At 65.3% G+C, this 15,843-nt stretch overlaps 1 protein-coding gene across 2 annotated transcripts; it reads right to left on the bottom strand.

The window, feature by feature from the left end:
* Window positions 1-574: 574 nt before the first annotated feature.
* PANK4 (pantothenate kinase 4 (inactive)) lies at window positions 575-15,736 on the bottom strand. Of its 2 annotated transcripts, none has more exons than XM_032395243.1 (19): window positions 15,570-15,736; window positions 11,604-11,686; window positions 11,024-11,238; window positions 10,346-10,529; window positions 9,975-10,067; window positions 9,495-9,648; window positions 9,223-9,404; window positions 8,600-8,681; window positions 8,020-8,120; window positions 5,841-5,996; window positions 5,081-5,193; window positions 4,742-4,829; window positions 3,903-4,054; window positions 2,933-2,988; window positions 2,756-2,805; window positions 2,261-2,365; window positions 1,840-1,940; window positions 1,663-1,731; window positions 575-1,139 (listed from the first exon to the last, which is right to left on the bottom strand). In XM_032395243.1, the coding sequence occupies exons 1-19, from the start codon at window positions 15,691-15,693 to the stop codon at window positions 926-928; spliced, it is 2,322 nt and encodes a 773-aa protein (XP_032251134.1). In that variant the 5' UTR covers window positions 15,694-15,736; the 3' UTR covers window positions 575-925. The 2 variants fall into 2 exon arrangements, with proteins under 2 accessions (XP_032251134.1, XP_032251145.1); XM_032395254.1 differs by having other exon boundaries at window positions 10,346-10,552; window positions 15,570-15,685.
* Between the last annotated feature and the right edge of the window lie 107 nt (window positions 15,737-15,843).

Here is a 15,843-nt window from a genome sequence, read left to right as displayed (position 1 = left end):
GTCACCGGGGGGCCCGGAATGCTGCAGGAGTGCTCACGGCCCCACACGCGAGTGTGCAGAGCTGAGGACGGGGCTGGCCGCCTTCCAAGGCTGGCTCCCAGGCGACTGCGCAAAGCCCCATCCGGCACGCACACGGGCGGCGGCCGTGGCTCGGCCCGCTCCCTGCGGGAAGGGTCAGCGCTCAGCCCGCCCAGGGCCTCGACCAGCAAGGCGCCCGCCCTGGACAGGGCATGGCCACGTGGTCGATTGGCTCTGAGCAGGAGTGCGGGCAGCCACCAAGCCCGAGAGCCCTCGAAGGCCTCGTGGCTGCCGCCTCCACTCAGCAGTGTGGCTCAGCCTGGCCTGTCGGTCTCGGGTGCAGTGGGGTGCGGACGCACAGGACGACCTTCCCTGACACGCCACTGGGAGCCTCCTTGCTCTGGACAGGGGCGGGGGATGCAGGAAGCCACGGGATGGCCACGGCCACGGCCACCCTAGGGGCCCTGGCAGTAAGTGAGGGGAGACCCCGCTCCCGGCCGCCCCCGGGAAGGGGGGCCGGGCCCACTCTCTGTGAAACCACACGGCACGGTCTGGTGTCACTCCAGCCTCTATTCAGTGTGCCCGAGCCCCCGCTGACCTGCCGGAGACGCGAGCGCGTTATTTACATCTATACATATATATGTGTGTATATATATAAAAGATTATTTCACAGTTAAATATATTCCAATACGAATGTCTCACTGGACAAAAGTTGCGGCTCCCACCACGAACACGGCAGCATGAAAGAGACCCCAACGGCACAAGCACCGTGCTCACACCTGGGCGCACCTGGCTCCGAGTCACAGGTGCGCGACACCAATATTCTGATCTGAATGTGGTTTCCCTGTTGCGGTCGAAGTACATTCCTGACAAGCGACGAGCAGAGCAGTCCGGCAGGGCAGGCGCCTCACTCGGCCGGGACCTCGTACTTGAAGATGACGCTGAAGAGCCGGCCGCCCAGCCGCTCGGCCAGCCAGGAGTTCTTGATGACGGCCAGCTTGAGGCTCTCGCAGCGCAGCGCCGCGTGGTAGTTGGTGTGGACGGCGCGGCCCATGCCCTCGATGACCACCAGGTCTGCGCCTCGCTCCCGAACCAGCACGGCCAGCCCCTTGTCCAGGCGGCTTCGGGGAGGAAGGGGGCGGTGAGGCGGGGGTGACGGGGCCTCACCCCTGCACAGCTGCCCCCGGGAGAGGCCACATCCTGCGTCCCCACGAGGGCAGCAACTGGAAAGAATGCCCGAGGACCCCTGGCCCCAGCTCGCTACAACCCTGGGCTCAAAGTCCCCACCCCCCGCAAACCGGGCCTGACGACGCTTCTCGATGTGGGACTGATGAAATCCCCCTTCCTGGTTAACAGCCGGCCCAGAAAAGGAGGTCGGCCCAGAGAAGCGTTCTGGCCCCGGGCCGGCTCCCGATGGCCGGTTCTCATGCTCTAGGGTCCCCAGGGCCCAAAACACCAATGCGGTGACCCAATCATCGGAGCCGGGGGGCCTCGGGGGCGTTTGCCTCCCTCACCAGACGAGGCACACCCAGCCCACGGTGCAGCCAACGGGTCCCGAGCCCACCGCCCAGGTCCCCACTAAAGGGCTGCAGCCCGGCACCCGCACTGGGGGCCGGGGGCAGGCGTGGAGGTGCCTCGGGGTACCTGAGGTCCAGACATGGGGAGCTGGAGCCCGTCTGCATTAGCAGCAGCCTCTCCTCTCTGAGCGCCGAGCTGCCGAGCACAAGGGGTCGGTTGGCGCCCTGGGAGTCGGCACCCCGGATGCTCCCACCGTGCCCCCACCTGTCCATGCAGGCCCCCCCAGGCTCCCGGCCAGCTTACTGGACGACAGGGTCCATGGCCGCGATGCGCTCGGCCACAATGAGGGACTCGCAGTAGGTCACGTCGTTCAAGGCGGGTCCCGAGTTGCACGCCAGGATGACCTGCAGCGGGACGCCCCGAGCTTTGTAGGGACTCCGCCACTGCCCGGCAGCGAGCCAGCCTTTGTGCGCCCGCCCACCCGGGGCTGCCGGCGGAGAAGCACGGCCCCCGATGACCTCTCACTGCTCGGTGGCCTCCAGGAGGGCCGGCTCCCGGGTCGGGATGAAGACGGCCCAGAACACTGCGGTCAGGCTGACCCAAGGTCCGTGGTGTGACAAGCCTCACCCGAACCTACCTGCCCCGCACAGAGACCACGACAGCGCCAACCCCACTGCGAGTGGAGGGCCCAGGGCAGGGGTCCCGCCGCGGCCTGCACGCTCACCTCCGTCCCTCTAGAGAGAAGCTCCCTGACAAAGGGGAAGACTCCCAAAATGACGTCTATTCCACTGTTATCTGCGAAAATTAAGGCACATTTGTGAGGGGGCCCCTGTAAGACAAAACCAGGACGTTCAGTCGGGAACAGGCGTGTCCAAGCGTTGCAGACACCTCCGTACTCCACACTCCCCGCAGGCCGAGGCCGAGGGCTGCTGGCTCCCGTGGGCGCTGGGGTGCTGGGGGGCAGGGCGCCCGGGCCTCTTCCAGAACTGCGGCCCCAACGACCTCTGAGCCGCGGCCACCGACCTAACCAGGAGAGCCTGCAGGAGTCGGGCTGGGGCAGGGGCCAGTGGCCGGGGAGCGGGCTATGGCGCGAGACTCCGGGGGGCCCTAGTGCGCTACCCTGGGGCAGCTGCGCGCCATCTCCCGTGGCCCTCCCCGCCTCCCGGGCCTCGAGAGCACGGCCTGGCCCTGGGGCAGAGGCGGGGACAGCGGTGTGTACCTTCAGTCTCTGAAGCCACTTGCTGTAGGAGTCCACGAGCCACGGCCGCTCTGGGGGACACGGACATGGTCAGTCGCACCATCCCCCGCAGGCACGCTCCCCTCCCGCAGCCGTACCCTCGCTACCCTCCCCACGGGCGGAGTTCCAGCGCAGGAGGGGAGCCCTGGGCATCCCTACCTTGCAGCTTCATCTTCGCCTCCTCAAAGCCAAACTGGGGGTCAGATTCGAGGACACTGTGTGGAGAAAAACACAAGTCATGAGAGTCCCCAAACTTCAGCTTCCAGCATTCACTACAGAGCCCAGAGGAAGCGTTTCCCAAACTGGCCGAGCGTGCTAGGATCCATAGCGGGTCCCCAGAGCAGCGGCCGTCTGGGCAACCCCCGCTCCAGAACGTGGGACGTGGTATGGGGCTGGGGGCGGGGTGAGGGGTGGAGGGTCCCGAGCGCGTGGCAGCCTCCGGGAAGGCCCTGGGTCAGTGCCAGCCTCGCCCAGCACACGCCCCAACGTGCCACCCAAAGGGAGAGCCAGTGACGGCGGGGGGGGGGGGGGGGGGTTCTTCCCAGTGTGGACCCAGCGAGGGCCCAGGACAGGACCCCAGGTGGGAGACAGAGCGTCCCGCAAAGGGAGAGGCCCTGTTCCGTGGTGGGCGGGCCAGCTGGCGAGGCCCAGGGCTGGGCCGGGGGGACCACTCCCTCAGGGCCCCCCGGGGAAATCCTACAGCATCCCCAGACCGAGAGCCCAGGCCGGGCACTCAGGGAGCCTGGGGCGCGTGCTCCCACCCGAGTCTGCAGGATCCTTCCTAAAGCACCTACTTCTCCCAATTTCAAACGTTCAGTGTGGTTTGAGTCCCACTCTTAACGTGCGAACCCCCGATTTGGATTTCGACGTCTGAAAACATCAGCCCCCAAATCCACACCCCAGCCGTCCGTGTGCCTGCTCTGAACAGGCTTGGGGCAGCACGGCCAGAGAGCCGCCGGTCATTCCCAGGGCTGCTCACGCCCCAAGCGATGCCCAGGGCTCTGGAACCCCGTCCCCCCACAGCTGCCCCCTTGGGGGCCGGGCTGGGGCGCTGCCTGAGCCCGAGCTGGAGTGAGCAGGCGGGGCAGGGCTGAAGTGTGGAGGGGCTGTGAAGGCAGCGGGCACCTACTCAGAGACGGCTTTCGCTCCCCAGTCGAAGACGTTCCCGGCCAGCAAGCCCTTCACCAGGGCCAGCTGCCTGTCCTCCCAGCCCAGGGCGTCCAGACCGCGGATCACCCTCGGGAAGCACTTTAGCGCAACCCCGTTTTCCTTCTGCTTGACCTGTGGGGAGAGGCCAGCGCTGGTCAGAGTGAGGGCGCAGCCCTGCCTTCCTCAGGCCCTCGGCAGACGAAGCAGAGGACGCCGCAGAGAAGGTCACCCCAAAGCCGCCCTAAGGGGACAGAAGACCCAGCACACTGTCACAGGGGCTCACGCAAACCAAGGTGTTAACATGTACCAATTCGGAGCAGCGCGGGCAGCAGTCGGGCGGCGTCCGGGCCCACGCACACTTACAGCCCGCGGCGTGGTCATGCCGTGGCCCCGGGCAGGGCAGAGAAGGGCCATGGTGGAGGACTCGGACCCTCACAGGCGCCCGGCGCCCCATCCCCAGACGCTCCGTCCGAGGCCAGGGGAGGCGGGAAGCGGCGTGCGGCGCTGGCTCTGAGCCCTGGCCACCAACCCTGGGCACACGGCCTCCTGGGCAGAACGGCCCGAGGAGGAGGGTGGCACCTCCCGGCCAGCGGCCGGGCTCCGGCTGGCTTGTCGCCCACGAGGGCAGGACTGGCGTCCACCAACGGCAACTCTGAGACTGTAAGCCGACCCCGCCAGGCCAGAGACAGGCGACGCCTCCAGCCCTGGGCTCCTTAGCAGGCGCTGCTGAGCGAGGGGCCACCCCAGGCCGCACCCCTGCTCCCTGCTGCTCGTGCACCCCTCGCAGGCGCCAGCCCAGCGCAGGAAGGCGGCACTCACTTTGGAGTAGGGATCCGGGAAGTTGAACTCATTCAAGCAGTGCTCCCTCGTGTCCAAAAGGCTGCGCACGGTCAGGGTTCCGTAAGCACTGGGGAAGAGGCGGGAGCAGGGCAGCTCAGGGGGTCGATGGCCAAGCGCGCTGCCCACCGCCTCTGCCCCCGAGGGCGTCTTCGTGGTGCCCGGCTGCCACAGGAGCGTCCAGCAAAGCAGCAGAGGGGGGAGCCCGCCTGGCCCTGCCGAGCGGTCCCGGAGCGCGTGCGGGCGGCGGCAGGTGCAGGGGGCACGGAGGGCCCAGGGGCAGCTACTTTGGCGCCGGGCTGGGGGCAGCGGGACACTCACAAGGGCTGGTGTCGCAGCGTCTGCAGCTTGCTCCAGTATTTCTGCCGGAACTTCTCCGCCCTCTCGGCGGCGTCCACCGAGCCTGGCTGGCTGGCCACAGCACGCTTCACCACCTGCCGAGCACGGGGTGCTCAGCCTGGCCGGGGCCGTGGTCCGAGCGCGTCCCCATGCACAGGCCCCGGCCGCTGGAGATCAGTGTCCCCGGGGGCTTTCCCCCACGGGGTGGGAACGGGGTCACCGCTAGCCCCCAGCCGAGGCTCGGAGCCGCATCGCCCGGGGGGACAGGTGGCTTGGGACCATGCTCCAAGGCTGCGCGGGGTCCGGGGCTGGGGGCCCTCACTCTGAAGACAGAGCCCTGGGGCCTGCGAGGCTTGAGAAGAGACGCACGTTCCCGGGGTCGGGGGGAATGAAGGCCTGAGACGCCAGCCACCGGAGGCTGGAGTCCAACTGCTGTTGGCCCCGGCCCCGCGCAAACCGCGCGCCCCTGAAGAAACGCAGTCACCAGCACGGGGACTTGGGATGCTCGTGAGACACGTGCCTTGCCGGAGCACGCCCCAACGTGTGGACCCAATGACCCCCAGGGGTCACGTTTACACCTGAGGAATAGAGTCACCCCTCAAACTCCAACACCGAGCCCACGGCCACTGGAGCGCACCCCTCCTCTTCCACCACACCTGTCGCTCGTTCCTCGGGAGCCCTGGGTTTCCAGAGACGCCCGTCTCTTGTCCCCAGGGGCGCCCGGCCCGCCCCGAGCCCTCACCCCGTCCAGGGCCTCCTCGAAGCAGGTGAGCCAGTACTTGCGGGCCAGGGCGTCGTCCGTCAGGTCGACCGTGTCGGGCACGTAGGACGACGGGTCCAGAAGGAGTGGCAGGTTGACCAGCGGCCGCTCCAGCCGGTCCATCTCCAGCAAGTCAAACTGGGAGGGCAAGAGGCGGTGTGCGTCAGCTGGGGGGTTCCGCAAGTTCGAGACCCTCGTGCGAGTCCTAGAGCCAGCTTCTCTGTGGGAACGGCCGAGGTGGCGGCGGACAAGCCCGTTCTTCCCGGGCCCCGCCCACCCACCTTGCGGTCCTTCGCGGCCTCGGCGCCCAGAGCCAGGCTCCCAGATCCTGAGTCTGCCCAGCCCCACGGAGGCCACCTCCCTCCCACGCGTGCAGCTTCCTCCCAGCGTCTCTGCTGCTGTTCCTGCCACACGGGGGCCCCGGGGCCGGGGGCTCCCGTACCAGCGTGCGCCCCTCTCCCCACACACATGGGCTGCCCTTCCGGACCCCGTTTCTGCTGCCCCAGCCTCCACAGGTGAGGTCCCCACTCTCTGCCCAGCAGGCCCTTGTCCTGTGACTCCTGTGGCACCATGCCCACGGCAAGGCCGCAGGAACCCTGCGGGGCAGTCAGGCTCCCACACTGGCTACGCCGAGGGGGTAGGGCCCCTCCGGCCCGTGGTCACCAGCGACAGGCACGCGCTCTGGTTGTTTCCAAAGGAGCGGTCGCTCGGTCACCTGGCGTTTTAAGTTTTACATTGTGAAGACGAAGCGGGTGTGTCACCAGCCCTGGTCCTCGGCGACCTGCTCACACTTCACTCGGCACGTGCCTGGCGGCCCTCTCCCCGCTCCCGAGGGAAGGACTGGCCATGCTGCCGCGCCCCTGACTCGGCTCGTCTGCGGGCAGCCTCCTGACTGGCAAGCTGGGGGGTGAGGAGCAGGTGTGCTCTGCACTGCGGCCACCTGGGGACACACTGGCTTTCGGACGCCCCGAATGACAGGAAGCTCAGGCAGGAAATGGCCGGTACCTTTCCAGGTGATGAAAGAAAATGGACGGTCACCATCTCTGGGGCCTCGGCAGGGTTTCAGGGGCTCCCCTGCTACCCGACACGCACTTCAAACCTCAGCTTTGCCGCATGCAGGCTCCACACACCGCTGTGTGAAGTGGGGCGTCACACGGAGACCCAGCACGACAGGTGCGCGAGGCACGGAGTGTGGGGGGATCGAGCCGGCATGCACCAGCTCTGATACACGCGTTCCTTGCTCACATATCCATTTGGCTTTGCGATCCCTAAAGCAGGAATCCACATCGCCCTCCACAAATCAGGAGTCGGGGATCAGAGATGCAGAGAGCCCTTGTGTGCCAGTCACTTGCTCCGGCCAGGCCCGGGGCGTGGGGCCCTGGGGGCCAGTCCTCTCCCGGGAAGTTATGATTAGATCACGCACATTCTCGCAACGCTTACGCGAACTCGTAAGAGAATCTGCGTGTCTACAACCGAAAATCAGCTTTGCATCCGAAAAGCCAGCAGGCTGGTTCTGAAGGAGGCATTCTGACTCACGTGCCCAGACTGGCCACCTGGACTTGTCCAGCTGGTTCTCTAGCCCAGTGCCCGAGTTCTGCTAAGTGTTCAGAGACTTATAAGAGTAACATGCCATTTGGGGGATGTCCTCAGTAAGCCTGTGATTTCTCCCGGACAGGCCACAGTGGCAGTGTCCTGTGTCTGGCTGACACTGGTCCTGGTGGGAGACCCTCTACGCCCGCTCAGCAGGCCGGAGGAGCCCCTGCCCAGTCACGCGGGCGTCTCCCCAGCTAAGGGTTGAGGAACGGGCAGGAAACTTCCCAGGACAAGAGACTCTGTCCTTTCAACCGGTTTGAAACCATCAGGCAGAGAACACGGTCTAAGGGAAGGGGCCTGGGGTTGGTGCCAACCCCGATTCTGCTGTCAGTGGCGCCACAAGCCTGGGGAAGCGCATTCCACATCCTCCCTGCAAACACGGGGACAGGACTGCACGGCCTTGGGGCTCCCGTGGAACGTCTGGGAAACACAGAAATGCTAGGGGCCTGAGGAGGGAAGCAGGCACCCCTGCCTCTCTATTGCCCCAATGTCCACAGTTGGTCAGTGGCCAGTCTACACCAGGACAGAGGGTCTTGGGACCTGACCCCACCAAGCACCCCGCACTTACGGTGCCGCTCCTCGCCCGCTGCGTCGGGCAGAGCTCCGGGGACGAGCTCATCAGCCCGGAGCTGCCTGCGTAGTTCTCTCCCCAGCTGTACTGGTTGGGGTCTGGACGGGGGAAAACCAGGGGTCACCCCCGGGGGACCACGCTGTGCCCACGCCCCAGGACGGCCCGACCGCCACGGAAGGTCCCCGCAACACCGAGGGAGCCTGGGGCTGTGGCACTGTGGTCTCTTGCTGGTACTGAAACCTCGTACAGCGATTACTGGGACCTTTCCGAGCTTCTTAAAGCAGCCTGCCCCCACTTCCCAAGCACACCCTCCAAGTGGCCTTCGAAGAGGGCAGGCCGCCGAGGCACATTCCCTCGCCCTTGTCACCCAGGAGGCCCCCCCGGGGCTGGTCACGTGGCACACAATGACCCCTTGGAAGAACTGCTGCAGAGGGCTAGTGCCACCCCACCCCTGGCCCGCAGGGACCACGTGCCACTCAGGCCGTGGACTCCAGAGAGAGAGTGAAAGCGGTGGGTCAGCGCCTCCCCAGGAAGGTTAGAGACCCACGCCCATGGCCTCCGTGGCCGCTGGACTCACTGTCTTGCTCTGCTCCTTTAAGAAACGCCCCGATGGCTCCCAGGTAGCCTTCGTGTCTCAGGAACAGCGCCTGGACTTCCCCCTGCCACGGCAAAACCCCGTCTGAGCTGGCCCGCCAGCACACGAGGGGAAGTCCGGGCGGTTCTAAACCAACCCGACGCAGGCGGCCTCTCCATGCGGCAGAGGCTTCCTGAGAAGTCCGCAACACGCTTGTCAACGAAACCGCATTCAGCGCAGAAGTTAAAAGCTTGGCATTTGGAGAAATTGGAGGGTGAGTAACTTTTTCCACAAAATTCACACCCACCCAGTCACCTCATCTGCAGGCCCAGCCCAGAGTGTCCCGCGGAACGACAGCCGTCTCGGAGCTCAGCTCGTCCACAGGGGGAGACGGCCCCCAGCGTGCTCACCGCTGCCATCGTGCCCAACTCCGAGACGGCCACGGTGCGCGGGCGAGGGCGCTGGAACCCGCCACAGGAAAGAGGCAGGGGCCCGGGAGAAGCTGGCAGGGGGCACCCCGCATCTCGGCGGCCTGCCCTGGGCCCCCCTCGTCCCTGGGTCGGCCGGTCATCTGGGAAGAGCACAGCTCGCGGTGCTGGCGGAGGGAGGAAGCGGAGCCCGGTTACCTTGGAGAAGAAGTTAATGCTGTAGGTGATGGTGCGCATGGTGACGGGGTGGCCCCGGATGAAGAAGCCGCCGAAATACACCCTGTCCAGGCAGTGGAGCTTCGCGTAGAGGCAGGCGAGCTGCCCGATGTCGTTGCTGATCATGTGCAGCAGACTCTTGGCCATGTCCTCCTTGGAGAAGTCTGGGAGGGGGGCACAGGCGGGGCGCTGCTGGGCGAGGCCGAGCCCGCGGGGGGCTGCCGGCGCGGGAGGGCGTCAGAGGGGGCAGGTACCTCTGTCGGCCGTGGCCGACTTCCCAAAGCTGCTGGCGATGAGGTTGCCGCTCAGCCCCAGGGTCTGGTGGGCCCCACCGTAGATGTCCTGCACCAGCATGTCCACGTTCGTGTGCTGGCCCTTGGAGGCCAAGTGCAGCAGTTCGTCGAACTTCTGCGGGGACAGGGCAGATGGAATCGTGTGTGCTGCGGGACCAGCCGGCGTCCCTGCAGCCCATGGAGCAGCATGCGGAAGGCCCTCCTGTGGAGGCGGGGCTCCACGGGCACCCCCCGCCCGCCCCGGGCGGCACTAGCAGCTCAGACGGCCGTCCTGCAGCGGCCAACAAACACTGCCAGGACAAGGCCGGGAAGGAGCCGCTTCCCCAGCCACCCCACCAGCCGCCAGCCTCGGGCCTCACGGCCCCCAACCTCTCCTGAGAAGGTCTGGGACACAGGACCTTGAGCGGAGCCAGAAGCATCTTTCTGCAGCTGCTGGAATACCTTTGTTTTGGTGAGCAGAGCCCCAAGTCCCCAGAAGGTGCCACCTCCGATGGAGCTGCCACCGATCCACTCGAACCTGTCCTCGGTCTCCACCTGGGAGCACAGCAAGCACAGGTGAGTTAGTGGGGCCCCGGCCACCACCCAGCAGGTCCCGGGATGTGGTGGCTTAGGGCATCCCCAGACACGGGTAACACCATTCCTGAGGGCCGAGTCTGGGCCGCCCACCTTCCCCCAGACGGCTGCGTGCCCGTGGCGCGGGAGCCGACGCCACCCTGGTCTGCGCCCCTGTGCCTGGCCTGCTCCAACAGACGGCAGGTGCCCCGGCGATCCCCGCTTGGCCGCCATGCAGGGCCCCACGAGGCGCGCCTCACCTTCACAATAGAGACTCCAGAACCGATGTTGACCAACAGATACGGGAAGATGTTGGGGTGATTGGTCTGGAATCGAAACTCGGGGTCGGAATCTTTCTGATAAACGAAGGCCTCGTGTGGGATGTTCTTCAGCACAAAGTTGCAGCCTTTTATCAAGCACGTCATCACGTCCTCCTTGTCCACTCTGCAAGGGACGGAGCCTGGCCACTGAGAACAGCACGGGCCCCAGAAGGCAGCTCTGCTGCAGCGCGGCGGTCGGGCCGCCCCGGCCCCAGGGGCCCTCCCGGACGCTCTGCTCCCGGCCCGGAGGGTACGCATGGCTCTCAAACACGCAACTGACACAACTCATACGGTTCCCTTCCCCTCTACCCTGCAAACGGCTTCGGACGGGCCAGCCACACACACCTGAAGACCCAGCACTCTGCTGCGGTGCGCGGCCCCGGCCTCAGTTCCCACGCGGGTGAAGCTGTCAGGGACCTCTGCCCCTGCAGGACAGGGAGCGCTGCCGCAGGAGCAGGGCCCCCTTCCCTCCTTGGGCCCCCAGCCTTCCGACGCTTTGGCCACCAGAAGCCTCCTGCCAGCCCAGCCCAGAGTCTAGCCCCAGAACAGGTCGAGTGCGGCCACTTCAGAGCCTGAGCCTGAGACCCAAGGCCAGTGGCCCCTGCGGCCCCTACTAACCTCAGCCGCAGCTTCTCTTCGATGAGGTCCTTGAACTTGTAGGCCCCGCCCCCGGTCGCCTGGATGACCTTTGTGTCTGTGTTGACGAGGTGGTCTTTGATGAAGTCCAGGCAGGCTTCTATGTAAGTGTTCTCGAACTTGACAAAGTGCAGCCTGGCAGTAACTTCCTCCTGGACAGAGATCTCGTAGGGCGGCTCGTGGTCCTGCTCGGCGTCCTGGGGGTACAGGGTAGGGGTCTGTGTGTGCATGCTGCCCTCGGGGAGGGAAAGATGTAGAGATGAGGGCCCTGAACATGCACAACTCTCCATGCCGAGTTCAGGTGGGAGGCAGAGCCAGGCGAGGGGCGGGGAGAGACCGTGCTTCCCAAGGAGCAGGTGCAGGTGCTCCTGCCAGGGTCCCGGATGGAAGGGGGGGGACTGACTGAACGAGGGAGCAGGGAGGGATCTGAGTACTCGGAGCGTCCAGGAAGCTAAGCCGGTGTGGGTGAGCCGCGGGGGGGGAGGGGCACGCAAAGAGAAAATGACGGTCCGTGTGGCCTGGGGCGCCCCTGCCTGCCAGCCCCGCCTGCCAGGCGGCTCACCTTGCCCGAGTAGTCGAAGGAGCGCACTCTGGCAACTTTGTGCTGCACGGTGGAGTAGTAAGCCAGCTTGGTCAGCGAGCCCCCTGCAGGGGAGACGCAGACGCAGCAAAGTCAGGGGCCGGACGGGAGGGGCCGAGGCTCTTCTGCCACACCAGGTCCTGTGCATAAGGCACTTGGTGCAACTTGAACCTAAAACTCTGAGGGGCACCAACCAGAGGAAGGGAATCAACTGTGAGACCCAAACACTCTGCTGTCTTTGAGAAAGCCTGCTCCATCCATCACAGGCCCCAGACCACACTGGGCTTGAGCCTGTCCATTTCCCCTCCGCATCAAGTCCTAGAGGAGAAAGGAAAGCATCCTGTTTCCAGGAGGCCTCAGCGATCATTAGTGGTTCAGAAAAATTCCGTTTCAACCTCTGATCTTGAAAATGACCTGAAGAAAAAAGCCAACAAGTGCACTGTTTTCACTGACAAGCACCCCTGACTGGCCGTGGTAACAAGGGGGAAGCAAGAGAAGGAGTATTTTCCCGGAGTGGATAGGCAGACGAGGGGGCTACTTCGCCAGGAATGTTCTAGCTGCCCACCCTCTCACAGCTCGGGGCCGGGAGGCCACACAGGCGGCAGCAGGGTCCCCTCCCCCTCGCCAGCCTTGTGAACACACCGGGAAGCCCAACATCAGGAAGCAGAAGAGGCCTTTATTTGTCTGAAACATGTTTCAGGACCACTTAAAAAGACGTCCCGAGCAGTCACTTTCAAGTCTGCAGAGTGAGGCGGCAGGCGTATCCGCGCACGGCCCGTGACGACGGGAAGGAGCCTGAGGCTCGACGCCCAGAATGGCTTTGAAACCCACCCAGCTCTCGTGGGCTGGCCCAGGGGAGACAGAGCCCTTTGTGAGGGGGAGGCTGAAGCTAGTCTCTGACGGTTACTTTGTGACACGATCCCAAGGGAACACACGAGACATGCAAGGCAGGAAACACCTGAGAGCTGAAGCTCGTCCAGCTAAGAGAAACCCGCTGCCCAGCACAAGCGTTGGGAGCCCGCCCGCCAGAGCTGCCCGCCCGCAGCGTGGACAGGACTCCCAGGACGGCCGCGACCTGCCCTTGGCGGGCCCTGCTCAGTCCGCCCGGGCACAGGCTTACTCTCTTCCCTAGCCCATGGGCTTTAGAGGCAGAACTTGATCTTAAGCCTCCTTATCCATCCTCCCTGCCCCCAATCCAGGCCTGGCCCAGAGCGTCCTTCACTGTGAATTAACCGCTTCCTAAAAAGACAAGCGATGCAAAGGGATGAAGATATATTTTGAGAGACTTTCCAAAAAGTTACCAAAACAACCCCCCCATCATAGAAATCCAGTTTCAGATTGTGTGTTCTTTACATGAGCTTTAAATCACAAGCAAATACGAGGCGTTGGGGTTTGGGGGGCTGTCTGTGTGCCCCACACCATGCACCCCACATGGGGCAATGCCCAGCAGCCCAGACACGTCTCCCTGTACCCCCGGGAAGGAACAGTCAGGGGTCTGGGAGGTAAGTGGGGACGTGCAGAGCAGGGCGCTCAGCCTGAACTGGGGTGAGCTCACAGAGCAGAATGGCTGCGGCCACGGGGAGAGCAGGAGAGCTCATCTGTTCTCAGGATCCCTTGGATTTAGTGAATGCCAACCCAGCCCCCAGCCATAGGCCCTGGCATGTCACACCTAAGAGGTGCAGTGACCAGGCTGGCAAATGCACACAGCCCTGTGCTCACTGGTGGACACCGAAGTCTCCCCGGTCCAGGGCCAGGAGCACCTGGACTCAGAGCAGCCTGCCCGTGTCCCTCCTCCAGCCCCTGAGCCAAGACCTCCCCACTCATCCAGACCTACGGGCGCCTGGCACAGGGCCATCCTCTCCTCCACCTTCTTGACCTGTCCTTCCACTTTGGGCACCAAGGGGGACAGGACACCCCAGTTTGTGCTGACAGACAAAATGTCCCTGGTGCTTTCAAAGTGGGGAATCCACTCAGCTGACATGAGTGTCCGAGAGAGGAAAAGGCCTGCCAAGAACACAGAGCAGCTGAGCTTTCCTGGATTAAGAGGCTTGGGTGAGGGAAGAGGAAATGGGAGAAGCCTGTTTTTAAAGCAGACTGCCGACAAGCACAGTGACTGGTGGAGTCAGGGTTGAGGACCCACACCCAAGCGGTGACCTCCCACCAGCCCCGGGAATGAACACAAGGTCTGTCCTTCGTAACAATGAACACGTCCTCTGGAGAAACACAGACACGGGACCCAGACCCAGGTGAACCTTCCAAGAGGGGAAATGAATACTGACACTAAAAATATCCCTTCGTGTGTCCCCTGACCAGGAATCCCGCCTGGGCTTGGCACCGGAGGACAGGCGGCCCCAGGACCCCCTGGAGGCCACACAGATCATCGAAGGTAAACCTTGCGCCGGCAAGCCAATTTCAGTTGCACCTCAGGAACGCTAAGTGCCAACTCATTCCCAAGGAGCAGCACCCTGAGTGTAAGTGCAGCAAAACCAAGTCTGGGCCCTCGGAGCACACACCCGACCCGGCTGCGGTCACGTGGAGGCATGGGCGGGTCTCAGAAGATGCGCAGAGCAGGGCCCTGAGGGGCCTCCTGGGAGGCCTGGCTGTGGAGGACCCCCTGAGCTGGGCCTCTCAGCTTCCCCTCCCCAGCCCAACATGCACTCGGGCACGACGTTTTATCAGGACCCACGCTCATTCTGTGTCCTGCTCCACACGGGGTCGTTCTCACACCTGCCCCCAGGTCAGTGCCCCACAGCACTGCCACGGGGGGCCACTCACAACCCCAGCGGTCTGCGGGGTGAGAAGGCAAGATCCAGCCCACCTTTCCATGGCTCCCACCTCCCTGGAGGCCGCCCTCCCCCACCCAAGCCCCAGATACTAAAGTGGCTCTCAGGAAGAGGGCAGGGGCGAAAGCATCACACGCACGCAGCTCCAAGCCTACGCCCGGTTCTGCCAGGACGGCCCAACTTGTTCCAGGAGAGGGGCACACTTGTCCAGCTTCAACAAGTCGTGTCTTACAAGTGCCCGGGGCTGCCCTGCGGGGACCGCGCGCAAGCGCCTACATTCGGCTGTTGGCAGGCCCCAGCAAACTGAGGCCCCAGCAGAGATCTGATGGGGTGGGGACCACCCTGGCCCGCTCCCGTAGCCTCACGCCGCGGGACACAGGCTTCCATCCCCTGTGTGGACCGGGCAGAGCAGCCGAGTGCCGACGCTGACCGGATTCCAGGCCCACCTGGCCGCTTACAGCCGGTGACCTTAAACAACTCAGTTCACCTCTCTGCCCTTAGCGTCCTCATCTGTGAAAGTCGGGCGCCAGTGCGGCCCGGGACAAGGGTCCGGGGCGGGCCTGGTGCAGGAAGGTCGGGCGGAGGCTGGGCGGGGCCCTGGGGGCACCCCTGCGGGCCGCGCGGCACAGGGAGGCTTTTGAAGGCGGCCAGCAAGGGCCCCAAGGTCCACGTCCAGGTCCTCCAAACTCCCGCCAAATGTCAGCCGTCCAGGAGCAGACGCTGCAGCGGGAGGGCTTCGGGCTGGGCCCGGGCCGGCAGCCCGCCAAGGATTCCCGCGGCCCGAGGCCTGGCCGCCTTCCGCCCTCGGCGCGGCCCCAGACAGCGGCCCCGGGCCCCTCTCGTGGCCCGTACAGGCCCCGCCCGGCTGCCGACTCGACCGAGGTGGACCACCGAGGGGCCGCCGGGCCGCCCGCCTCTCCGCGCGGGACTACGAGGCCCGGCGTGCCCCGCTCCGGCCGCGCGGCGCCTGCCGGGAGCGGTAGTCCGGCCGCCGGGGCGAGCGCGGGCGCCGGCGGGCCGCGGACTACAAGGTCCGACAGGCTGTGCGCACCGGCGGCCCGCGCCCCGCCCTTCGTCCTTGCCACCGCCCCCGGCCCGCCGGCTCCGCCGCCGGCGCCCACGCCCGCCGCGCGCCGCCCCGCTCCCGGCGCCAGCCCGCGGCTACCTATGTCAATGGCGAAGCGCTTGGCGTTCTCCAGGTTGCGGAAGATCTCGTCGGGGGGCAGCGTAATGCTCTTGTCCAGGCTGTCCCCGCTGCTCCCGCTGCCGCTCGCTCCACACTCCGCCATTTTGAATGTGCCCGGCTAGCCTAATCATCTATGGAGATATATGCGCATATATTTGACTGCTAAACGCCTCCCGCGCATACATTATGCTAATGAGCACCCGGGCCCGCCCCTCCCCGCCCGCCCCTGTGGTCCCGGCAGCTGGAGGGCCAC

Source organism: Phoca vitulina, unplaced genomic scaffold (assembly GCF_004348235.1).
Source record: "Phoca vitulina isolate PV1807 unplaced genomic scaffold, GSC_HSeal_1.0 scaffold2, whole genome shotgun sequence".
NCBI classification, from domain to species: Eukaryota; Metazoa; Chordata; class Mammalia; order Carnivora; family Phocidae; genus Phoca; species Phoca vitulina.
Note: the sequence above shows the minus strand (reverse complement) of the source record. Positions and strands in the feature narration are given on the sequence as shown.